At 39.9% G+C, this 26544-nt stretch overlaps 1 protein-coding gene across 1 annotated transcript in view; it reads left to right on the forward strand.

Annotated features, from left to right (window-relative positions):
• The window catches only part of LOC119009374 (unconventional myosin-XVIIIa-like), a 127331-nt gene that overhangs the window by 49047 nt on the left and 51740 nt on the right, over window positions 1–26544 (forward strand). The window contains exons 8-20 of the mRNA XM_037080584.1: window positions 456–556; window positions 1233–1296; window positions 1421–1565; window positions 5514–5525; window positions 8252–8422; window positions 10556–10646; window positions 12427–12619; window positions 13142–13228; window positions 21506–21647; window positions 21773–21932; window positions 22722–22908; window positions 23873–24080; window positions 24685–24794. Of these exons, the coding sequence (XP_036936479.1) occupies window positions 456–556; window positions 1233–1296; window positions 1421–1565; window positions 5514–5525; window positions 8252–8422; window positions 10556–10646; window positions 12427–12619; window positions 13142–13228; window positions 21506–21647; window positions 21773–21932; window positions 22722–22908; window positions 23873–24080; window positions 24685–24794 (1671 nt within the window). The remainder of the gene's footprint in view (window positions 1–455; window positions 557–1232; window positions 1297–1420; window positions 1566–5513; window positions 5526–8251; window positions 8423–10555; window positions 10647–12426; window positions 12620–13141; window positions 13229–21505; window positions 21648–21772; window positions 21933–22721; window positions 22909–23872; window positions 24081–24684; window positions 24795–26544) is intronic.

The following is a 26544-nucleotide window of genomic DNA, read 5'->3' on the forward strand; positions in this document are numbered from 1 at the left end:
TGCTTTGGTGCACATGAAGGTCACAACAGGTGCAATGGAGAGACAAAAGTAAGACAACACCCAAAAAGGGAATGTTTTTGCATATGCTGGCCACAAACAGTTGCTCTCTCTGTATCCATATCCTGCCTGACTGATTCCTCTCTAGTTTGCTCATGTCTTTGTCACTGCTGGTAGCATGAGACAGTACCTGTAGCCAAATCAGGTTGCACAGATAATCAAGCAAATTATACAAGTAAATATTTTCAACTTGAATAATTAGTTCATCAAGATCTGATGTATTTTTAAAGTCTTCTTTGATTTTTTTGGGCAGTGTAGCTTCACAGTTTAACTATAAACCAAAACTAACCAAAGTGTTTCAGATATTAGACTCAAATCCACCCACATTTCCACAAACTCTACTGTGTTTATCTAAAGAATATGTTCGCCTCTGACTCACAGTGTTTCTTCATGTTTAGACAATGCTGCTGGAGAAACTGCGTGTGAGCAGACGACCTGAAGCAGAATCCACATTCAACGTCTTTTACTACTTGATGGCCGGAGCCGACAGCAGCCTGAAGTGATTCTTTAAGCAATTTTTTATCAACAGTTTTCAAATAGCATAATTATGGAGTATTCATAATGTTAAATGTTTTCCAAGTTATACACATTTGTATTTATTAGTTGTGCCTGGCCAGTTAGTGTTTACAGATAGGAGATGAAATCATGCAGTGTCTTGTGGTTCCTCCTTATCTATCTTGTTGACAATATTTTAACATTTTTATAATTTGATAGAATTAGCAGGAGAAATAATCACAAAAATTATCAAATGGATCAGCGAACACAACATTGTGTAATATTGGTCAGGCCCAGTACAGTGTTTTGAGAGTTTATTACCTCACTCTGATGAAATGCACTCTTCTACAGATCTCTCAGAGTTTACGGTCCTTGTTGCCAGTGTCTACAAAGCCACTGATTTATGATGGGGCTGAGTCTGAAATCACTCCCTGGTTCCCCCCATTTACTCTTCTCTATAAAATAATCATTCAGTAGTTCACTCTAACTGCCTTGACTTTTGAATCCTTATCAATTATCATTACAGATGACAGTGTTTGATAAACTATATAAAAACAAAACAAAACATGAAATTCATGCAATATTGAAAATGTTGAACAACATCCAGAGGCGTCAGCATTTCACTGACAACCAGGAACTTCCTGACCCCAGCAGCTTGCCTCTCTCCTCCTCTCTCCCAGAACGGAGCTGCACTTAAACCACCTAGCTGAGAAGAGTGCTTTTGGGATCCTACCTCTGTCTAAGGTGACTACATAAAGTTATTTAACTGACAGGTGTCTGTTTGAAGGGATTCATTTCACATTTTCATTGTGTGATCTATGTGGCCTATTGTGATCACTGAAGTTTGATCTGACCTTCTCTCCTCCAGCCTGAGGACAAGCAGCGAGCCTCACAGCAGTTCACCAAGCTGCAGGCAGCCATGAAGGTGCTGGGCATCTCTGGTGAAGAGCAGAAGGCCCTCTGGCTCATCTTGGGAGCTATTTATCACTTGGGGGCTGCAGGAGCCACAAAAGGTACAGGCTGCAAATACATCAGATTTTTCATGAACGTGCCCCTGACTGTCTGCTTTCAGTACTCTATAGCAGCAATATAGGGTTAAGACATTTTTAAAGGAGAAAGGTCATACCATGAACCAGGGTCCCTGAAATGGGGGCTAGATATACTGGGAAGGAACCATGAATTTTGTGTTCACAGATATATGATAGGCATGGTCAAGGTTAAATATGAAGGCCTGACTGGATGTTCGATTTTGTTTTGTGTGTTCCCACCTTGTAATGGCAGATAAGCCCAGAGCACAATCTCTAAGATACTTTGTTTATTCCTTTTACAAAACTTTTACCACATTACTTGAACAATAATGATGACATGGCCCTGCTCAAATTTCCATAAATGGAAAAGAATTACATGCAGATCCTTTTCACTTAATAAAATATTCAGACTGGAGTTGACTTTTTACCATGGCCACCAGGTGTCAGGCTTCACATTTGAATGCAAACACTTAGCAGGCAGCATACTGTTTTGAGTTTTTCTATTAGCCGCTGTTTGATGTCACAATGATTGTTCGGTTTGTAAATTGCAGAGAATGGTCAACTTAAAGATTCACCCAAATCACAAAAAAAACCTTTCTCACTATAGTTGTACAAGATAATAAAATCTCTCCAGATGTCAGCACCTGTCGTCAGTCATTTGCTCACATTCAGCCTCAAGAGCATCTGTTCTGCTGTGTTGGCTGGTGTTAAATTTGGGGCTCTGTGCAGGCCAGTAAAGTAGATCTACACCCAACCCAATGTATAGCTGGCCTAACCCTTTGGGCACAGGGGCATTGTTTGTTGAAACAGGAGAAGGCCTTCAAAGTACCAAGAAGTTGGAAACCCATTATTATCTAAACTAAGGTATGACAACAATATGTACAGTATCAGAAGGTGGACAATTTCTAAGTTTCCAAGAACAAAAGACAAAGTACAGACTCGAAAACAAAGACTTTTATAGATACTTGCAGTTGAGAGATTGTTTCACAAAAGAGATAAGGTCAAATGAAACTATAAATAAGGTGATTGGTGTTATCGATTCATACAACAGAAGTGGTCTCGGCCCATCTCTGCTTTCTATCGAGCTTTAGGTAAGAGCAGGAAGGAATTAACACTTTATATAAAGGCAAAATGGGAAGCAGAACTAAAAATCCAAATACAAGAGGAGGAATGGTACCACATGTGTGAGACACAATGTACATCAACAAATTCATTAATATGGAGGGAGTTACTTTAATTTGTACCTTGTTTGCTGTATTGTTTTTGCCTATATACATGTGAAAACACAATAAAAAAAATAAGAATGACACGTAGGACAAAGGGAAAACCAAAAGCACTGTATAATGTAAATTCCACAATACCTCCTGGCTTTGATTTGATAAACAATTCAATGATGAGTCTCAGTTCACCATTTGTTCACCATTTGACCGTTAGATCAACTGAGGAGGTTAAAGTTTGAATTCAGCCTTTGTAAAGGTTTATTGATATCAGTTACAACTTTATTATTGGCATACAAATGTTGATAAATGAACTACACACTATTTATTAACTATTTACATGTTTTTTTTATGTACATTGGCTGGAACTTCACAATAAACAGTTGCTTTGTTTATAAATGCTGGTTTATAAACTGGGATTTAGAGTGTAGTTTTTAAAAAAGGATTCTGATACAGTTACTTTTGCATTACCTCAAGAATACCAAACATATTCAAATTTGTGTACATTTCTTTACAACTGGATTACAGTTACCTTTCTTGTGTATCCTAATTATGTAATCCTGTCACATTTATGCTGTTACTTTCCAAGCCTGTTTGTAAAGCATTTCATGGTTTTTAACAGTGAAATAACTACTAAGATAAGTTTAATTAACCATAAATGTACCATTTATTAGTGAACTTTTATTATAATGTGTTGAAAAATCAATTTATAAAATGGAGTCAGATAATCAAATACTGTGACAGAACAACTGGATGTCATAGCAGTCACCAAAAATGTTATACCTGTTGGTCAGTGTCAAATTTACATGGAGCAGTGGAACCAACTTGAGACCTTTTGACTTGTTGGCTAAACCTACTTTTCTCTTTTACGTTCTAAATACAATGTGCCATGTTTTCTATTCTGGAAGGCAACAGTTAGTTATTCCTCTGTCGTTCTTTTTCTCATATTGCTGTCTCTGAACACTCTGTCCTGCCAACCATATAGAATTATTCAAATTACCACATTACTTGAACAATAATGATGACATGGCCTTGCTCAAACTTCCATTAATGGAAAAGAATTACATGCAGATCCTTTTCACTTAGTAAAATATTCAGACTGGAGTTGACTTTTTACCATGGCCACCAGGTGTCAGGCTTCACATTTGAATGCAAACACATAGCAGGCAGCATACTGTTTTGAGTTTTTCTATTAGCCGCTGTTTGATGTCACAATGATTGTTCGGTTTGTAAATTGCAGAGAATGGTCAACTTAAAGATTCACCCAAATCGCAAAAAAAAACCTTTCTCACTATAGTTGTACAAGATAATGAAATCTTTCCAGATGTCAGCACCTGTCGTCAGTCATTTGCTCACATTCAGCCTCAAGAGCATCTGTTCTGCTGTGTTGGCTGGTGTTAAATTTGGGGCTCTGTGCAGGCCAGTAAAGTAGATCTACACCCAACCAGGAAAATATATATATATATATATTTTTATATATAGCTGGCCTAACCCTTTGGGCACAGGGGCATTGTTTGTTGAAACAGGAGAAGGCCTTCAAAGTACCAAGAAGTTGGAAACCCATTATTATCTAAAATATGACAACATTGTCTGATCAAGATCAAACCAGATTAAATGTATGTCCTCAAACAAGACTCATAAAGAACATGTAAAAGTATGTTGAGTTTGTTATACTTGTGGCCAGACAGTGCATCTGCAGGGCTAAATTCTATGACAAGTAAGTGACAAAAAGTTCCTTGTATTTGGTTGAACTGACCGGTAAAGATTCTGTTTGCCCTCTAGTTTGCAAAACCTGATAATGCAGGATTGTAGTTTACAGATGAAGTCCTCCAAGATAAGCACCATACATATACAGACCTGTATGTACACTAGCATGGTGCTAGTGATTAGCCTAGTGCTGTCTAGTTAATTATTGCTATGAGTCAAGTCTCACATGCAGTATCTGGTCTTTCTGAAGACAAAAGGCAATGTCTGCCTAATAATGGTATTAAGGCCACGTTCTCTCACCTCTTCATAAAGAATGACAATGCTTTAATTGATTTGTAATATAATTACTAGTCTGTAGTACAAATAAAAAAAACCATTTTATAAATAAGTAATACTAATAATATTTAATGGCTTCTCAATCATAATGACACTAACAAATCATTCAAGTCATCATGACTCAAGTCAAGTATGAAGTCATTTTTCTTGTGTCAGGTCAAGTTGCAGGTCATCAAAACAGTGACTCAAAATTACTCAAGTCCCCATCTCTTCCAAATACAGTGGCTTTCGCTGTGTAACATAATGCTTGTGTGTTTTTCCCCTGAAGGTTGATGTTCAGTTTGTTAGTGTATTATGTTTTATGATGTTAGCTGAGGTGATGGTTTAGGCCCAGGACAGGAAGGCTCTACAGCAGGCGATTGACTGCCCAGAACAGTATTAGTACCCATCTACAGAGCTTGTTAAATAATAATCAACTTATCAAACCCTATCAAGGGCTCATGGCAGTCGATAGAGTATCATTAACAATCCCCTTGCATATGACAGGGCTTTGTGGTTGCAACAGTTATATGTCTTACCTCTCAGCTTGCTCCTTTAAAGCATGATGCTAGGTTGTCAGTGTTGTTTCATGTTTATATTTTCCTGTGACTGAACTGATATATCCATGAGCTGTGTTGTCTCAAACCCCCTCTCTTTACTTGCATGTTTGCATGCTGCGCTCTATGAAATGCAGACGGAGATGAAGGTAATGGAAAAACAACACACAGGTTGTTGACTGTTTTCACTTAAACTTCGTTTCCAAGCCTCCCTTGTTTGTGTTTTCTGTCTTAATGCCTTTATCATTCCTTCCAGGCCTTTAAGTCATTAGCATTTTTATTGTTTCCTGCTCCTCCTCTCCCTCATCTCTTCACCACCTCGTCTCTTGTGTTTGCCTGTTTCCTCTTGAAGATTCCCCTTCTCTCTCAGGCCATGTCCACACTTACTAAAATGATCTTTTTTTCCCCTGTCTTCTGTGGCATTATTTCAAGAATATTTGCGTCCAAACAGATCTATTGTAAACGACTCAACATGCTGTACTTCATATTCCAGGCCTATAGGTGATGCTTGAAATTCACCAAAAATGTAGAAGAAGAGATGGAACATGCGCATAAAGCTTGTGCACTGTATACAAACAGACAGTAGAAGGAGAAACCGAACAAAACAAGAAGAAGAACACGAAAATTGCTAGTCGGTTCTCCATAATCCTTTGTTGCTCAGCATAGTGGCAGAGCAGCATAATATTTTGCCCTAGTAACCCTGATAGGCTCAATATCTTCTGTGGCACAAACACAAGTATGTAGTCCACCGTTGTTGTTGTTATGAGACGTCGTGGGGTTAACAGGTCAAAGTTTAGAGGTCGAGGGGTGGGGCGATGGCGTCACCGATTTGCAAAATATGTGAATTCGCTGTCCACGCAAGAGCAGCATTTTTGGATTTTTCCACCCTGAGACCAATATTCAAAAAAAGTGCATTTACAGGCACTCCATGTGGACGATAGGCCAAAACGATGCAATCCATATTTTTACACACAGAAGCGTTTCTATGTGGATGGCCCCCTCACCTTTACAACAGTAATGTAGTAACTGGTAGTGTCTTTGGCATCTAATATGAGGACAAAAATACGTGGAGAATTGTCTGTCATCATGTCAGTCATCCTGTCTGTCATCCTGTCTGTCCTACCAACTCATGTCACACTTCTGTCCAAAAAACAGCATCTGTCCCCGGCAAAAAACTTTAACTCACCAAGTGTTACTGATGGCGATTATTGCATTATGAAATTTAGAGCTGTGGAGATAATGCGTTATCTCTGTTTGAAAATGGCTTGGGCTTTAAGGTTTGTTTTCAATGTGATTTCCACCTTATATCCCAGATAATACCAATGTAAGCTTTCTATTGTATAAAGCCTATATTTTAATTTCTCAGCTGCCTACAGTGGCAAACATACAATATGAGGCCAGTGATGATTTATTTTTTATTTTTCTCTCTATAGAATTACATTTCCTGTCAGTGTGGACAAGTAGAAGAAGTAGATTTTCTTAAAAATTAAAAAAAACAAACAAACAGCACAGGCCAATTTCCAGATATTTAGTACATGATGCTACATAACCTCAAGAAACTAGATCTTACACTTCTCATGCTGCAACCCAATCACCTCTTTTATTATAAGAGTTTTGTAACTCCACATCCCCAATGTGTTTCCAAGCCCAGATAGTCAGTTGACATTACCTGACTAAACTCCACTAGAGCAACAGATAACAATATACAACTCTATTCACATTCTGAATAGTATTCCTGAAAGCAATAACAATGCTGGGGTTTTATTGTATTGTGTTATGAGCTAACTGAGCATGATATACAGTTAAGTGACTCTGTGATCCTTTATTTCAAATAAAGCAGAAATGCTTTCACTAACCTATATTTATGTTGACCTTGTCAGTTGCTGTCGTTACCATACAAGCAGTTAATTGATGAAAGTAACTGATAAAAGTATCCTTGCTGTGACAGCTGGGGATTTTTGGCGAGGTGTGAGGTTTGTGATTTTCTGCACACGAGTTGTTCTGAGCAGGAAGAAACACAGCTGAACATAATCCATTAAAGACATGCAGGGTGCTTGTGCCAGGGGTGAAGAAGACATCCCTCTGTGATCACTCATTTTAATGTTGATAACTGATCACACAGTTGATGTCATCAACTTGCATTTTTGCTGATCAGGCAATGATGGAATTATAGAATAATGATATGCAGCAGTGGATCACATGTTTTCACTTTTATAGATTTTTTTAAAATTGTTTGCTAATGTTCTCATTAATCTCTATTACTTTGTTATAAATACAATTCTCGAAGTTTTCAGTATCAGTCTATGGTTGTGGATGGTATGTGGTGGCTGGGCATCCTGATAGGCAGTTAGTGAAACATTGTCATAGTTTGATGAGTGGAGTATTACTGCCTACACAACAGAAGTACAAATTTCAAAACAAGGCTGTTTTGTACAAAAACATGTTCATTTGTCTCAATTTAATCAACATGATTTTGTGTAAAAGAATAAACAATACAGGTTAGTGACAAATTTTGTACTGAATGATTGCACAGAGATCGCAGATATGTCAGTCGTGATCATCAGTGTGTGCATCATGAGCACTTTCTTTCTTTTGCTTGTCAAGTGCCATTTTCAAGTGGTGTAGTCTCATCAGTGTGCCATAACACATGCCTTTATGGGTTATGGGATAATCTATGGTTGATACTGTTTTTGTACTTTTACAGTGTGTTTTCAGTCCATGTAAGCTACAGCTCAGACAAAAGCAATAGCACTCTGAACCTGAACAGAAATTGTAGATATGTTTGATAAATCTCAATGCAGTACCCTTTTTACCCCATTCATCCTCCACCCTCTTCTTTCTTCTATACATGTCGTCTTTTTTGCTTTCTCTATAGCTGGACGTAGGCAGTTCGCCCATCATGAATGGGCCCAGAAGGCTGCCTACCTGCTGGGCTGTACCTTGGAGGAACTGTCCTCTTCGATCTTTAAGCACCAAGCCAAAGGACTGCAGCATTCCACCTCCTTCAGAGGAGGATCAGACGAGGCCAGCCAAGGTGACAGCTCAGGTAAAAATCCAGACTGTAGAATCTTGAATCTCTTTTGTAAGATTACATGCAGGGTTCAGAGCAGCACATATGAAAAGGTAACATACGGCCATATCCTAGGGCTGCAACCAAGCATTTCTTTCATTATCGGTAATCTATTGATTATTCAATTGTTTGGTCTACAAAATATCAGAAAATGTTGAACAATTGTGATCAGTGTTCCCCAAATGTCGAGATGAGGTACTTAAAATGTATTGTCCACAACCCAGAGTTATTCAATTTGCTGTCATGGCAAGAATAAAACCTGAAAATATGTACATACGGTCTAGAGAATTGAAGTGTAATTGAGGTCCCTTTTACAGTTGTGTTGAAAAAAACTGTCATGCGTGTATGTGGTGTGCCTTGTCCTAATAAAGTATAGTTTAAAAATGATGATAGAAATCTAGGAATGTCCTGGTAAAAACAAATGCTAACCCCCAATTTCCATTGGATATGTGTCCGCTGCGTTATGGCTCTGATCCGGTTTTGCTCTGCCGTCCGGCAATTCTCACCAGTTGTGTGTTGCATCTGCCACGGCGCAGAACGGTAGGGCAACTGACGTTGCGAGACCGAGGAAATAACACGATTACACAATTTGCATTACATCAATACTGAAGTCAGTTATTATTAACTCACCATCCACACCCACAGCTGCCGATATGGCATTCCACACACTAGCCTTCTTATGAGTATCCTTATAAAAAGGATGGGTGACATCATAAATGATTGTGTGGCTCTCCACCTCCAGGGTGAGCTTCTCTTCGTTCATGGTGTCGTCAATGACCTCTGAAAACCTCTGACTTGTTGACTCCAGGCCTGGCCTGCCCGTTATGATGTTTTGGTGATGTTATTAAGTGAAATATGATCTGTTGTCAACACGTTTTTATTGATACCAGTGTTTTATTTTGAAACGTAACAGGTTTTTTTAAGATGGAGTAGGTGCCTCACTTGCTGTTTCGATATATTTGCTCTGTGCTGAATTACTGCGTTGAACTCCAGCATCCGCCAGAAATAGAAGTCCTGCGTATCTGCGTCCGGACTGCCAGAGCTGGGACGGAGCAGATACGCAGCATGCCGGACCCCGTGGAAATTGACACAGACTAAATTAAAACCGCTCTGCTGGCGTGGCGGAGACGTAACGCAGCAGACACATATCCAGTGGAAATTGGGGGTAAGAATGTGACCCAAACCCTGATGCTAGCTTTAGCTAACTGACAGTGTCCGTACTGGTGAAGGTCATGGAGAGGCTAGTTCTAGCATACCTCGGACCCCTAGTGTGTCCATCACAGGACCCCCTAAAGTTTCCACATCAGCCCCATGTTGGGGTCAATGATGCAATCATCTACCTGCTGCAGGAAGCCTACTCCTCCTGGGATAAACCCAACTCCGCTATCCACGTCATGTTCTTCCACTTGTCCATCACCATCCAGCCCAGGCTGCTTGAGTCCAAACTGGAGAACGCGCAGGTGGATTCTCCCCTCATCACTTGGGTGGATGACTATCTGACAGGCAGACCGCAGTTTGTGAGGTTACAGAACTGTGTGTCTGACCGTCTGATCGACAACATCGGCACCCCTCAGGGAACCGTGCTGTCTCCCTTCCTCTTCACCACCCACACTGCAGATTTCAAGTACCGCTGTGAGTCGTGTCATCTGCAGAAATTCTCTGATGACATGGCCATTGTGGGGTGTGTAGAGGGCGGGAGGGGAGGATGAGTACAGGGACCTGGTCAACAGTTTTGTTGAGTGGTGTAGGGTGAACCAACTGCAGCTGAATGTAGTAAAGACTGCTGTTTTACTGCTAAAATAACCTAATTTCCTCTCGGGAATTATTAAAGTTGTCCGTCCGTCCGTCCGTCCGTCCATCCATCCATCCATCCGTCATTTTTGTAAATGCTGTCTCAAAGAGCTTAGTGCTTGGAGAAGAACGCTATCCTCATGTTTTGCTTGAAAAGAGTACACCTGTAATCCTTAAACACCCGTACTGGCCCTGGAAAATACACATCAGTTGTAGACTGGGTGTCTTTGATCAGAAATGAATTGATTTAAAATTAATTTGCCATTCTTCATGTGGTTCTTCTGATCTGTTGTCTTCTGACTCCCCTCTGTTGATCAGGCTCCAAAGTCATAGCTCTGGAGTGTTTGGAGGCCATGGCATCTGGACTGTACTCTGAGATCTTCACTCTTGTTGTTTCCTTCATCAACAGGTTAGACCTCATGTTTAACCTTAAGTGTGTTAGCTCATTATTGGTAACCTGTAGGGAGTTTTTTTCTTAAGCATCCACAATGTGATTTCCAAATGTTATACCTGCTTCTGTATTCACCCTGTATTCTTTTTCGTCTTCCTCCATTCTTCCTACCTTCCTCCCTTTTAGCTTTTGTTTCCCTGTTCCCTCCCTCTCTTCTATTTATCTTCTTTTCCATTCATCCTTTCACTATTACCCCTTTTACATCTGAATTTTACTCCTTCTCTTCTTAATAGTGTACATCAGTTGCAACTGGCCCTTTTATCTAATATGTAGAGTTTTGTAAGACATGGTGGAAGAATTTTAAGGAAAAAACAGGTGTTTTTTTGCATTTTGTAAAACAATGACTCAGCATTTTCATGTCCAACATTAAAGATCATGGGATTGCCATTTGGCTGAGACAGTTTGACATCTGATCCAAAAAGGCTCCCCCCATCCTTTTTGTTAAAAACACTTGTGACACCTCAACTCATTCCCTTTCATTCTGCCTCACTCCCAGCTTTTCTAGTGATTAGGAATTGGTTTTATCAGTGCGAAACAAATTCTTATAGTACAAAACAAATAAAATTAAAAATATATAAATAAAAGAGAGAGCCCATTCTTACACCATAATAATTTACAGATAACGAATAATTCAAGATATCAAAAAGAGGCATACATCCAAAGGCAAATACATTTCTCCAAAATATAATGTAAGGCTCCTATGACACGTGTCCTTGAAGAAAAGACAGTAACTTGTTCCAGACAAGCAGATCAGATTTTTTTTTTTTTTATGGTTGTGCAGGTTAGCTAACATTAACTCAAATTATGCATTATCTGTCATTAGCTTAACCCACTCTCATTTTTCAGGTCTGACTTTACTTTTCCAAAGGCGAGGATAATCCTAGCATCTGAAATAAAGCCTGATAAAGCAAGGACAAATGCTGGCTTGGATATTGTGGGTAACCGTGAACTGTCCCCCAGGAGTTGAATTGATTCAGGCACAGGTGCTCCCAGCCACTCCTGTATTGCTTTTGTTATTTCCTTCCAGAAGGGCAAAACCAGAGTTCGGGCCCACATTACATAGATAAAGGTGCCTACTTGCCCGTTACATGTCCAGCACATTTTCTAGTAAATCCATTTTAAGAAGCCGGACAGGTGTACAGTAATAATGACGAAGTGTCTTTATAGTGTAAGCATTTTCCTCTGGCTTCTCTTGTGAACCAGCCTGTGCTGGAAATTATCTTTGCCCATGAGTCTTAGTCAATGGTCACATTCAAATCCCTCCACATTATTAGCTTAAGATTCTCACAATTGCCATTAGTGATTATCTTATAAAATGTGGAAGCTGTTTAATTTTAGGCAGTTTAAAGTAGGACTGTACCATATCATCTTCCCCAGGTAAATGCTTAATTACACTCCCCAAACTACTTCATATTTGCAAATATCTCCAGACATCCGATCCATCCTTTAGGGTGAACTGAGTACTGAGTTCTTGAAATGATTTTGATATTTTCATTAACAACATTCGATATATTACTTATACCACTCCATAACCAGAAATGCTTTACTTAAACTGCAGGGTTATTCCAGGGTGTGGGAAGTAATTAATCCACCAAGCACAAAATAAAAGGAATTAAGGGTAATTAATTAAAAAAGGTAGAAGAAGGGATAAAGGGAAAGATGGAGCAGTTAAAGTAAAAGTAAGAACAAAGAATATAAATATACCATAAAAGTGTTAAGATATATTTCTGTCCCCCAGGGCTCTTAAGTCCAGTCAACACTCTCTGTGCTCCCTGCTGATTGTGGACACTCCGGGTTTCCAGAACCCTCGGCTGGCTCAGCAGCAACGGGGAGCCACATTTGAGGAGCTCTGCCACAACTACACCCAGGAGAGGCTGCAGACACTGTTCCATGAACGCACCTTCGTCCAGGAGCTGGAGAGATACAAGGAGGTGCTGCTGGTCCTAAAGAGCATTTCTCTAAGCAGTGGCATACTTAGAACCTATGCATATTAGCACAACTATCCTGACCGAAAATACCTTCAGATATAGTCAAATATAGCTTTTATAGATGGTTGGTTTGGTCTGACAACAATAAATTTGATATTTCCTTTGTATTTACTTGCTCACCTAGTGGCTAATACCTAGTGGCATCCATAATAACTTCATCAAATTTTAAATGACAAGCAATAGTGGAGGCCAATAGAAAACAATTGGTGCTCTTAGCATTGAAATCTTCAATTTTCTTAGGATGATGATTATTACCACAGATGAAGTAGTTCCAATGACAACGCCAGATCTAATTGCACTTATTAAGACCAGATGTACTACCAAGAATCCAGTCTACAGTCTGGTAATGGCTAATTGCATAATGTAACTGAATAGTTATGTTGCTGATTTACTGATGATCTCATCTTTTGCTGGCAAACCTCCTCTAGGTTATTAACCTACACCTTTATCCCCTCCTGCTTCTAGGAAAACATAGAGCTTGCTTTAGATGACATAGAGTCCAGTACCTCAATGTCTGTAGCAGCAATTGACCAAGCCTCAACCCAAGCTCTGGTAAGCACAAGAAACCTCACACACTATCTCTCTTTCAGCCATCCTGTGCATGTGATGTCTTTGTGTTCTGCTCTTACCTGAAGCCTGTCCTGACAAATGTTTCATAAAGACACATCTTAAGGTTGTGTTTGTGATCAGTGAAGCCTTGAGGTATTCATTTCCAGATTCAGGGCGATTCGGCCCGAGACTTTATCTTATTCAGTAAGGCATTAATGCAGATCAAGTTCTAGAATACCAAAATACCACTGATTCAGTAAATCGAAATGGGTCCATTCATCACCACTGGCAAGTGTATATAAATGGCTAGCCTTGTCTTAAATATTTCCAATGGAAGTGTTACCCCTGTGCAGTTTTGCAGACTTGTAAGTTTTATCATGTTATTGTAATGCACCAAAACAAAAAAGCTCAATTTGATGAATCATGGTTGACTGAGGGTTCTTTGACAATCAGCAAAATGCAGAGTAGTGTACATATGTTTAGGGATAGACAGGCCTTTATTGAAACAGTCAGGTATATACACCAATTAGGCATAACCTTATGACCACTGACAGGTGAAGTGAATTACACTGATTATCTCTTCATCATGTCACCTGTTAGTGGGTGGGATATGTTAGGCAACAAGTCAACATGTTGTCCTCAGAGTTGATGTTGATGTGTTAGTGGCAGGAAAAATGGGGCAAGCATGAGGATTTCAGCGAGTTTGACAAGGGCCAAATTGTGATTGCTAGATGATTGGGCCAGAGCATCTCCAAAACTGCAGCTCTTGTGGGGTGTTCCTGGTCTGCAGTGGTCAGTATCTATCAAAAGTGGTCCAAGCAAGGAACAGTAGTGAACCGGCGACAGGATCGCTGGCCAGGGCTCATTGACACATGGGGGGAGCAAAGGCTGGCCTGTGTGGTCTTATCCACCCCAAGACCTGCTGGTATTCAAATTGCTGAAGAAGTTAATGCTGGTTCTGATAGAGAGGTGTCAGAATACACAGTGCATCGCAGTTTGTTGCATATGGGGCTGCATAGCAGCAGACCAGTCAGGGTCCCCAGATCTCAATCCAGTAGAGCGTCTGTGGGTCAAACAAGTCCGATCCATGGAGGCCCCACCTCACAACTTACAGGACTTAAAGGGTCTGCTGCTAAGATCTTGGTGCAGGATAAACATAAAACAACTCATCTCTGCACATACCAACAGCAATTCTGAAGCTTCCTTCGCATTGAAGCAGGATTCCTGTTCAAGCCGGATGATTGCAGACTTCATTCATTAAACTTTATTGATTCACAAATGCTGGCAGTGCCTTTTTCCTCTTCACCTGGATATGCCAGAAACTCAGGTATATTTTTGCCCTGCTCAGCGTTACCCTCTTGTGCGCAATGCGCAAGACACTGCTTCTGTCCGAACACAAATCGACCCCAGAATGTCTTCTCAAGCTTTGAGGCTGCCCTAGAATACTCCTTGCAGGAGTCCTGGGGTGATTAAACACTACTCCAGTCTTTCCAGCCCAACTGAGATCAATTGCTTTCATTTTTGTAGAATATTCCCAGTATTCACTGTGCTTTACACCAAGATTTCCAGTATTCACAATGTAGTCATTTTGGTCAAATTTGGATTGATTTCCAAAATATACAGTTTCTTTTAGATCTCTTCAAATGCAGACATAGCAAGGGCAAAAATGAAGAATTTTGCACTTACCAGTCTTTATTGTGTTGAGACCCTGTTTCGTGATGCAAATTGTTGTTGGTTATGTGTTTAATAACACAGATAACATAGCAAGGGGGTGATGCAGAATCTCTCCCCTCTTGCCAGAAGACTAAGAGGTAAAATAGGTCAGAGACACGAAGTCTGCTATCATACAGTGCCTTGCAAAAGTATTCACCCCCTTTAACTTTTCCACATTTTGTCACGTTTTTTTTTTTTTTTTTTTTTACAAATAAAGAACAGAAAAGTGTGGTGTGCAAAAGTATTCACCCCCCTTTACTCTGATACTCTTAAATAAATTCCAGTGCAACCAGTTGCCTTCAGAAGTCATCTATGGGGTCCCTTTGTGTCTGATCCAATCTCAGCGTAAATACAGCTGTTCTGTAAAAGCCTCAGCAGTTTGTTAGAGAATATTGTGAACAAACAGCATCATGAAGGCCAGGGAACACGCCAGACAGGTCAGGGATGAAGCTGTGGAGAAGTTTAAAGCATGGTTAGGTTATGGACAAATATCCCAAGCTTTGAACACCTCATGAAGCACTGTTCAATCCATCATCTGAAAACGGAAAGAGTATGGCAGAACTGCAGTCCTACCAAGACATGGCCGTCCACCTAAACTGACAGGCCGGGCAAGGAGAGCATTGATCAGAGAAGCAGCCAAGAGGCCCATGATAACGCTGGATGAGCTGCAGAGATCCACAGCTATGGTGGGAGAATCTGTCCACAGGACAGTTATTAGTCATGCACTCCACAAATTGGGCCTTTATGGAAGAGTGGCAAGAAGAGAGCCATTGTTGAAACAAAGTCATACAGTTTGCCACAAGCCATGTGGGGGGCACAACAAACATGTGGAGGAAGGTGCTCTGGTCAGACGAGACCAAAATTAACTTTTTGGCCTAAATGCAAAATGTGTGGCAGAAAACTAACACAGCACCTCACCCTGACCACACCATCCCCAATGTGAAACATGGTGGTGGCAATATCATGCTGTGGGGCTTTTCTTCAGCAGCGACAGGAAAGCTGCTCTGAGTTGATGGGAAGATGGATGGAACCAAATACAGGACAATCTTGGAATAAAACCTGTTAGAGTCTGCAAAAGACTGGAGACTGGGATGGAATTTCACCTTCCAGCAGGACGGGCCTAAACATACAGCCAGAGCTACAATGGAATGGATTAGATCAAAGCATATTCATGTGTTAGAACGGCCCAGTCAAAGTCCAGACCCAAATCCAATTGATAATCTCTGGCAAGACTTGAAAATTGCTGTTCACAGACAATATCCATCCAATCAGACTAAGCTTGAGCTATTTTGCAAGGAAGAATGGGCAACTATTTCAGTCTCTATGTGCGTGTCGTTAAAGATTCACACCAAAAGAATTGCAGCTGTTATTGCAGCAAAAGGTGGTTCTACAAAGTATTGACTCAGTGGGGTGAATACTTTTGCACACCAAACGTTTCTGTTTTTTATTTGTAAAAAAAAAAAAAATTATAACCATGTATCATTTTCCTTCCACTTCAAAATTATGCATCACTTTGTGTTGGTCTATCACATAAAATCCCAATAAAATACATTTACATTTGTGGTTAAAACGTGACAAAATGTGGAAAAGTTAAAGGGGAGTGAATACTTTTGCAAGGCACTGTAGACAGATCGAAGGCCTCCTGACGAGGTTTGCACAAACAGTTAGCTTAGCCTTGGCTTGGATCGTCATGCATCTGTTCTGTAGACATATGTTCAGTAGCTTTGAGTGTCTAGATTGGAGACTATGAGAAGAAGCTTGTAGATCAATTGTACAGACGTTAAAGTCTGGATAATGACAGTGACAAGACACGTATGACCACTTATTGTTTGGAGACATAATGTCCTTGGAGAATCATAAAATTCCCCCACAATTCCCATTCATGACATTTTGTCAAATTAAAGTTTTACCCTTAAATAAAGACAAATGCCACCAAGGATCATTCATATGTTGTCCCAGGCTTGTGGTCTCCAACCAATTACTTTTTACTCTTATTGCTTGTGGCTCATTTTGTATCATTAGCTCAATTTCCATTTGGACATTGTCCATTTGGACCAGTGAGAATTATTAGAACACAGTTTGAAATTTAGTTTTCCCCTCTTGGCTAGAAAGGGTTTCTCTCCCTCTTCTCATCAGTTGGCTTCTTACTGCACAGCCCATTCAGTTATTAATGGTACAAATATGTGTTGCACCTGGTCTTTGCAGAAATCCTTTATGTGTATTTGTTAAAAAGCCTTACATTTGATTTATTTCAAATTATCATGGATCAAAGGCAGAGGTATATTTATGTCGTAATTTAGCCTTTAAACTTTGTAGAGAGGCCTTATAGAGTGTTTTATGGAACCTAACCTGGAAGTTAGCATTGCTCTGATTCCCTCAACAAAAAACTTATGGGATTTTTTTTAATTTGATTTTGGATAATTGCCCAGGATAAGTCCTGTGGCAAACAAAAGTTCATGTCACTAACAGATGGATAATCTTTACAGATGAGTAACCGCAAGGTTGTATAAACTGGTCAGAAGGTTTTAAAAAATACAAACCTAGTTGGAGTTGAAACTTAGTTATCAAATTAATTTAAAAAAACGAAGCTAGCATACTAAACAAGAAGGAGCAAAAAGATACACAAGTAATGAGAGAAAAGGTATATATGAGTAACCAGTATAATCGATTAAAGCTATGAGAAGTAAGAAGACTTTAGAGTGTGAAAATCTTAGTCTCCAGCAGTTTTGTGTTTTAAGGATAAGGAGTGTTGTTCAACCCAGCAGGACTCCTTTCTGCCTTTTCCTTGTTTGAGATGGTAATTTGCCTGCTGAAAATACATCTATGTCCTCCACCATGACCTGTTTAAATATCAAGAACAAGTAATATGTGAACTAGGAGTATTTAAATGAAAGAGAAAGAAAGAAAGAAACAAAACATTTAAATTAGTGAAGTCCTCTTTTAGGTAAATTATTGTTAAGACCATTTACGTCAAATAACTCAACTGTCAACATATGTATAACTGCAGAGACAACCGTCCATACATGGCAAGAGAAATGCAATAAAAACCTTACATGAATAACTCAGGCTTGGATGCCAGAAAATGTGATTTCCTTTAACTTTAACAATAATTTTAACAGAATGCGATCAGCAAAATGACCTGTGAATAAAACTGTCACATCAGTGTTTAACATTCAGATCAGGATGGAATGAAGACAGATTTATGAACTTGGTTGTTATCTGACCAGACTCCCCTGTGAAGAAAAGAAGGGGCTTCATGTGTTTTGTGTCAGGGCTTTTGTAGACATTCAGAGATACAGATTCACGCTGAGGGATTAATTACAATCCATTTGATGTTTATAGCTATTAAACAAACCAATTAAACAATACCAATTCAAGCTGAGGTCTGATTCCTTCAGCTGGAGAACAGACCTCATCTCCGTCCCAGTGTCCCTCCATGCCCCTGTTGTAAATCCGTCTGAAATGTTAAAAGCTGTTCCTTTTTAGGAGAAAGAATAACAACAATGCATTGCATCACACTGATAGGTTTGTGGCTGCAAAGTGGGGAAAGAAATCGTATTTGTTTGAGTGTACCCCAGATGACCGTCCTCTACAACATATATAGAGTTTCATATATGGATATACTGTATATACACATGTCCTTAGCGACTCTGTAAGGACACTTCCACACAGACTTTGAAGCCTGCAACCCCCCTCCAGTTAGGTGGAACTGAGGAATCCTCTTGGATGAGAGGTGAAACTTCAAGAAACTAAAACACATCCAGTCGGCCATGATGTAGCACTTAGAATTACAGTACTTCAACAGCGTAGTTGGATCATACCATATGATAAGGGTTAGGTTACTTTTCAGCCTTGCTAGCAGCATGGCTATACGGATCCCAGAGGTTGAGACCTGTTGACTCCCATTAACTTTGACTTAAATAGATTGGCACACATATTCATAGTTCTCAAATAATGTATCCTAAAGACATCTATAGTCCCATAGAAGAGTTCACATTTTACACATGACAAGTGAAACATGTCAACAACTATTGTATAGATTGCTGTGACATCCATGTCCCCCATAGGATGGTAATTTTGCTTGACTCTTCATCTAGCACCATCGTAGGGTCATCCTTTTAGTTTAGTTCTGTGTTTGATTTAAATTTGACTTTAATTCGTTTTTGTATATAAACCTGTCACTGATTAAGGTTTTTAAGTTTTCCTGCAACAACACAGGCATAGAATACTTGTAATGTCCTTTCAAAGGCAACAAGCGACACCACATTTTGTTTTAATTGACTGATGGAGTAGCAAAGGATTGATGCAAAGATTTGTGACATTTAAAGGACAACCAGAAGACCCATATAAATGAAAATAAGCTTTATCTGACAGGCAGCAGTTTGTGGCCAGTGATTTCTGGTCAGATGACACAAAGCTTATTTGGAATTTATCTCTGTACAGGATCCAGATTGCACCTCGCTGCTTATTAGGATTCAGCAGCACAATACAGCATCTCTTCTTTGATTGTGAAAGACCTTGAGACTCAGATAACCTTCTGCTTTGATCAAAGGCCACCTCCTTATTTGGACCATGATCTCTGCCAATAGGGTCAAATACTTATTCTGATCAATACTCTTTCTGTATATTTTGTCCTATTCTTAATGTTTATTTAAAAGTGAGCCTGTGTGTTTTTGTGCACACCGATTACATGTTTTATTTGCTGTTTTTAGACAGAGCACCAAGCCGCCAATTTGCCCGTCCTTTAGGCGGCTCGGTCCGCGGTTTCAGACAGAGGCCGGCAAATTGGAGGTTTTCGTCCGCTGATTTTCCCCCTCGGAGGGTACGATTATTTCCGCCTCGCCTGCTATCTAAAAACGAGGCAGAAATGTGCCGGCCTCTGCGTGAGGTGGGCGGAGGTGTCAATGACCTGCACTGTTGTGCGACCCACAGCCAGGGAGTTTTAAAACCAAGAAACAGCTGATCACAGCAGTCAGTCCATCACTTCATCCGCGGACATTAAGTTTAACAACTGGACAGCCGCAGAGATCCAGCGTCTCCTCAGTCTCTGTAGCTGTTTGGTTGTGTTAGCTTGTTGTTGTGTAAAAGCCTCCCGCTAAGAACCCAGTTCTAAACTCCCATGGGATGCAATGTAAAGCTCTTATTTTGAAGACAAATCCTATGTCACTGTTCACAGCCCAATATTCGAGCTTCACGTCACGTCACATGTTTACGCCTACGTCAGAGGCGGCTTTTGGAAAAGGAGGAATGTTACGCCTCGGTTTTAGAAAGACAGGCTGGCACATTGCCGCCCTTACCTTGGAGCAAATGTGCCACCTTCTCTATCTAAAAAGGGCTATTGTCTACAAAAAATGTTAAAGCAGGATTCACTTTGTTGTATTTGTGGAGAGAAAAAAATTCTAGTACACAACTCAGAGTATGTGACCTCAGATTTACTGATACACATACACAATCACTGTACACAACTACAAATTACCCTCTTACAGGTCCTCAAAACTTTTGGACTAATAATACCTTCATAAATCTCACATTAACATTACCTTGTGTTGGATCTGTTCAATTGAGTGGATGTGTAGACCGGAAGCTTTTGTAGAAATGCTGTAACATTGCTGTTGTGCTAATTTGGTAGGCTAGTTTGATTTTACTTTAGACACACTGTAGAGTGTTTCAACTTTTGAAACTAAATTCATCCACTAATTTCATGTGGCCTGTCTCTAAACTTCACCCATAGCTATTTTTTCTCTTTTCCTCCATTTTGCAATCCATGTAATGAAATGTATTTCTTCTGTCCAAAGTAAATGTGTGTCTGTAATATTCTTCTGTGCGAAATGTGTATAGACATATAAATAAAACAAAGATGTTCAGCCGTTGATTCTTTTTGGTGCCACTACTGCAAGATGACAGGTGCTGTTCTTGAAGTTTTCATTAATAATAAAGTTATAAAAAGGCAAAAAAACAACAGCATTATGTTTAAATAATTTGTTCAAATAATGTCAACAGTGAAGTCAGTCACTGGTATTTTACCCATCGTCATAAGTTGTGAAAGATTGCACGCTGTGATTGGTAAACTAATGTTACCACCTAAAGGAACAAAGTTGAATGAACTGTTGAATATAATGTTGCCCTCAGGTGTTTGTCTTTTTGCATGTTTGCATTGTTCATGTCTTTGAACATGACTGTACAACTGTGATTGCAATGTGTTTGATATATAAATAAACATTAATAACATTCAAGCCCTTCCCAATGAGTTCACAAGGTACTGATTAAGCCTGTTTCCACCATAAAAATTAATTTTAGTGGGTGAGCAACCTTAGCAAGAATGCCACAGCAACTAGGAGTTTGGTGGAGCCAATGACATCATAAGTACTTTGACAGGGTTTGTGTAATTACTCTCACCACCAGAAAGGGGAGAATTAAGGTCTGAACTGCCGGCTTAGGTGCTGAAAACATATTTGTATGCACATCTTTCCTTGACATCAGTGTTTTTTTTCATCCAGGTAAAAGAAAAGTGATTGTGAATATAAAAGTAAGTGAAGCTGTATTTGTGGCTTTTGGTTTCCATCACAGGTGCGTACTCTGGCTAGGACAGATGAGGCTCGGGGCCTTCTGTGGTTGATGGAGGAGGAGGCTGTTCAGCCTGGGGGTTCAGAGGAAACCATGCTGGAGAGACTCTTCAATTACTACGGCTCTGCACAGGGAGAAAACAAAGGTGAGAACTCAACCTGTCACTGCCTGCTAAAGCTATGAACAGAAGCTCTGTGGAGGTCACATGAACAACAGACAGCACTGTTTATAGTCCTGACATAAATTTTGATATTTCCTATGTGGATGCAGGAGCTAACCTGCTGCTGCGAGGAGAGAAGCCCCACTTATTCCTGCTGGGCCACAGCCACGGGACAGATTGGGTGGAGTACAATGCTCAGGGATGGCTGAGCCATGCCAAGCACAACCCTGCTGCCCAGAATGCTGCCACACTGCTGCAGGACTCCCAGAAGTAATACTACACACACAATATCCCATTTATCAGAATTGAATCTGTAGTGATCTGTGTAGTCATCGGTGCTGCAGTGTTTCCCACAGAATCAGACTTTAATTGTGGCGGTGGCTGTCCTGCTGGGGTGCCATAGAGCATGCACACTCAAGACTTCCTCCGACCCAAGTGGATGTTTAATTTAGTTTACATATCTTCAGGGATATAAAATACTTTTTGTAAACAAAAGGCACCTTTTGTTTACAAAAAGTATATAATGAAAGTCATGTTCACACTTTATAAATCCCAATATGGAGACTCATCTGTTTTTATAAAAGCATGCAATCTGACATGTTAGATTTATGTTTACAAAAGCAGTTTATCAAAAAGGGTACACAGACTTTTCAAGTGAGTTTGAAGGTGCACTGTTCAAAATGGCAGGGCAATTTTGTTCACAATAAAAGCATCACGATTAATCAATGATTTTAATAATGTCTTTGACATCTGTAGTTTGTTTTTAAGAAGGAAAAAAATTATAATTTATTAAAATCGTAAATCGAGTTTGGTTGAAAAAATCGGAGATTCAATTTTTAGGCCATATCGCCCAGCCCTAAGGTCAGTACTTATGAGCTCCACAGTTTCAGAGCAGCAGGCGACACAGTGATCCAAAATGACCCATGGAGCAGCCGCCAGCATAGGTGTCTCCAAACAATGGAATATGCCGCTAATACAGTTAACTTGGCTCACTGTATATTACAGTATCAATCACTTGCTGATGGCAGTGAGCAATCCATTCTCATTCTGCTACCATAGGAAGAACATCAGTGGGCTGTTTATGGGCCGGGCCAGTGGCGCCACAGTGTTGTCAGGCTCCATTGCTGGACTGGAGGGTAGCTCCCAGCTTGCTCTGCGTCGAGCCACTAGCATGAGGAAAACCTTCACTACAGGCGTGGCTGCTGTCAAGAAGAAGAGCCTTTGCATCCAGGTCAAACTTCAAGTGGTAAGTAGAGGAAACAGCAACACATTTCAAGTTTCAAACTATGATGCTATAACTACCAATCTAGTGTCACTTTTGCACGTGAAGGGCTACACAGTTAAGTAAGCAATACTACGTAAAATACAACGTACAATTAAAATTTCAAGATACAGCTTGTAGACAAACATAACATATTAAGACTTTTTGACCCTTATTTACATTGTGAAACACAGTAGTTGGTCAGGTTAAGGGGTCTTAAAAATTCCTTCATAATCTATTTTAACCTGTCATTTTATTTATCTGTTTTTTATGATGTAGACATAACAGTTGTTTTTTTAATGGCAGTTTATTTTAAAAAAAAGTATCTTGAAAACAATTACATTTAATAAAAAAATGAAATCTTACAGAACAGGCATTTGTGCGGGCATGCAGAGAAAAAAAAAACTTTTTCCCCTCAATCACAGCATAGAGCATAAAAACACCATGGCTATTGTTCCTAAATGGCAAATATGATTTATGAAATTTAAAGAAGTAGACATTGACAATTAAAATATCAACAAACCATTTACGAGAAATTAAACTTATTTATTAGAAGAGTTTTTTTTATTCCACTGAGGATATTTTAATTGACTAAAACAACTGCTCTCCCATAGTCAACCCACATATGATCTACACAATTACACAATACCTCCTCTCACAACATTGTGGATGAGTACAATTTTCATTGATTCATCTTCCTTACTCTTCTTGTTATGTAGAACCAAAGTAATTGACAACATCTGTGTGGTTGTGCAGAGACAGAAAAAAAATGTTGAGTTGCTTCATGCATTTACTGTAGTTTGCAAGAAGATAGCTATTTTTCCATCCAGCACAGACAGCCACAACTTAAAGAAAAGTTCATGATTAAATTAACAAAAGACACAGTGACATTTTGTTGTTGTTCTTTCAATGATATCTGATATCTTAGTCATTTCCTTTCTATTTTCAGGATGCTTTGATTGACATGGTGCGTCGCTCCAGGGTTCATTTTGTCCACTGCCTACTGCCCAAAGCAGAGGCAGTGGGTGGAGGAGGTGAGCCCCGTGTGACCCATGGAGAGAGCCCAGACTCGGGCCTTATGACTTTGGATGTTGGCCTCCTGAGAGCCCAGCTCCGAGGATCCAAACTGCTGGATGCTCTACGCATCTACAGGCAAGGTAATAAAGTCACTGTGGATCCTTGGCTTTTATTTTCTGTTGAATTCAAGTGTATTTGAGAAGTACCTGTATGGGTGTGCAAAAAAGAAAACAAAAATGCTCAGTTTAGGATATTTCTTTGTCTCCTGTGCCATCATAGTTTGTAATTCCGTTGCTTGCCAGTTACAATAACACACTATATATTCTCTGATGAATTTTATGTTTTATGCAAATATATATACAGTATATGTTCTGGAGGCACACATAATGCACTGGCCCAAGAGAGTGGTTTTGCGTACCCCTAATTAGACTCAGAGTCTTGTCCAGTCTTACAAAACATATCTCCCCAGTCAGGACTGGATTACTGTGGCTCACACTGTATTTTTGATCATTCAACTCCTGATCCACACACACACACGCCCACACACACACACACACACACACACACACACACACTGCTGTCAGTATAACTCTATTCTAAAGCTTGATAAACACTTGTAACCTTGTGCATTTCCAACTGTCAAACCTTTACAAATTTGTCTTTTGTCAAATTGTTAACAGTTCTTAAACTTTTGTTTGACATATTTGTGCTCTCCTCTCTGTTCTGCTGCCTCCCTGGCTCCAGGATACCCAGACCACATGGTATTTTCTGAGTTCCGCAGGCGCTTTGATGTCCTGACACCTCATCTGACCAAGAAGCATGGCCGCCACTATATTGTAACAGATGAGAAGAGGGTGAGTGTTTGACAGGGTCATGACTGCTGAAATGATAGTTACTACTTTTTTTCCGACTTCAGCTATATTCCCCACAATAATCATGGTAGTTAAAAATACATTACTGACGGATGATTGTTGTAGTAAGTTGCCAGCAGACTATAGAGAAGATTCATTCTTAAGCTTAAACTTCTCAATTCATCATCGACACTCCAGCACACTTTTCTAAAATAGATGTAGCACAAAGGACACAAACGCTTATGTTTAAAGAAAACAAAGAAACAATACATTTACCTTGTAACCTTGTTACATGGATTTGAATTGTCTTTAATTTAATTTACTGACAGCAAATCTCATGAAAATGCCATAACCAGCAAATGTGCTTGTCTGTCGGTTAAACCTGTATGTGGCTCTCAGCACCAAACCCATTGGTTTCTATTAAAGCATATGAATGTTGAGTACCACACAGCTCATGAATGCATAGGTTTACTTTTTTTTTTTACTGTTTTTTCAAAGGGCCACTGCTTCAAAGTGCTTTTCTCAAACACATAGTTGGGTACTGTTTTTAGCTGTTGATTAATATGGTACGCTAGTGAACATTTGTAGCAGGCTTACAGTGTATGTGGGATTGAGTCATGTGTTCATGGTGATGAAGGAACAGTACATCAGTACATGAGTTCACCAAGTAAAAAAGTGTGGCTTACTGATTTAATTATTAAAGGTTTTCTGGATAACAATGGAGATCTATGGCACAGAGGAAGAAGATTACCAAGCTTTGGATACACAGACCGTACTAGGAGGATATGACAAATGTTGAACTCCTCATACTCTGTGCACGATCCATTGTATTCCAAACACACCAATATGCTATCTATAAAAAGTCTGTCAGAGATGATTTCAGTCTGCCATAACAGATGAAAGTTCAGTTGCTTTTTTCTTTTAATTATTGATGCTGTTAATCCACCTACTCAGTGTAACATCCCACCTCTACTTTTCCTGAATTAATTTTTGTAAAGGTCCCATATCATAAAAAAACACGTTTTCTCTGGTCTCTACATATATAAGCTGGTCCTCCCTGAGCCTGCCAACCCGCAGAATGAGGAAAACAAGTGATTCCTGCATGGTCTCTGCAGCCCACCCACTGGTAACACGGTGCTCCTACAGGCTGTTCAGTTTCTGCTCCTTTCGTTATGTAACGAAAAAGAGTCATTATCATAGGCCGGCCTCCTCTGTGCGGTGACAGGAGATATCTGAGAGGAGGGCGTTCATCCCCGAGGGGAAGTTCGGTGTGTCCAGCAGTGAGACAGCAGTGTTTCACAATGTCGTCGTTCAAAGACAGACACGCAAATAGCTCTGTTGTTGGTTGTAAAAATCAACATCAGTGCCTATATTCTGTCCCAGCTACAAAACAACAGAAGAGACAGTGGTTGTGTTTCATATTTTAAGACAACGTGCCTGTTACGGTTCGTGTTAGCTTGTGTGTGTGTGCTAATCGCTTCACATCGGACAGCTTCAGTAACGAGGGTCAGTATAAAGCTGGCTTTGCCTCGACACTGACCCTCGTAAAAGGATCAATCCCAACCATACTGGACCCAGCAACTGCACCCGAGCCACTGAAAAGTGTCGCCACAGTTTGATAGTATTTACACTTGCCTACGAGTATGGTGAAGTCAGCTGGAAATTGGCTAACTAATGAGCTCCGCTTCGGTCCGCTATGTAATGGAGTTTGAAGTGAGTTTAATGTTAATGATGTTACGATGGGGCTTGGTTG

The sequence above is a fragment of the Acanthopagrus latus genome, chromosome 2 (genome assembly GCF_904848185.1).
Source record: "Acanthopagrus latus isolate v.2019 chromosome 2, fAcaLat1.1, whole genome shotgun sequence".
Classification (NCBI taxonomy): domain Eukaryota; kingdom Metazoa; phylum Chordata; class Actinopteri; order Spariformes; family Sparidae; genus Acanthopagrus; species Acanthopagrus latus.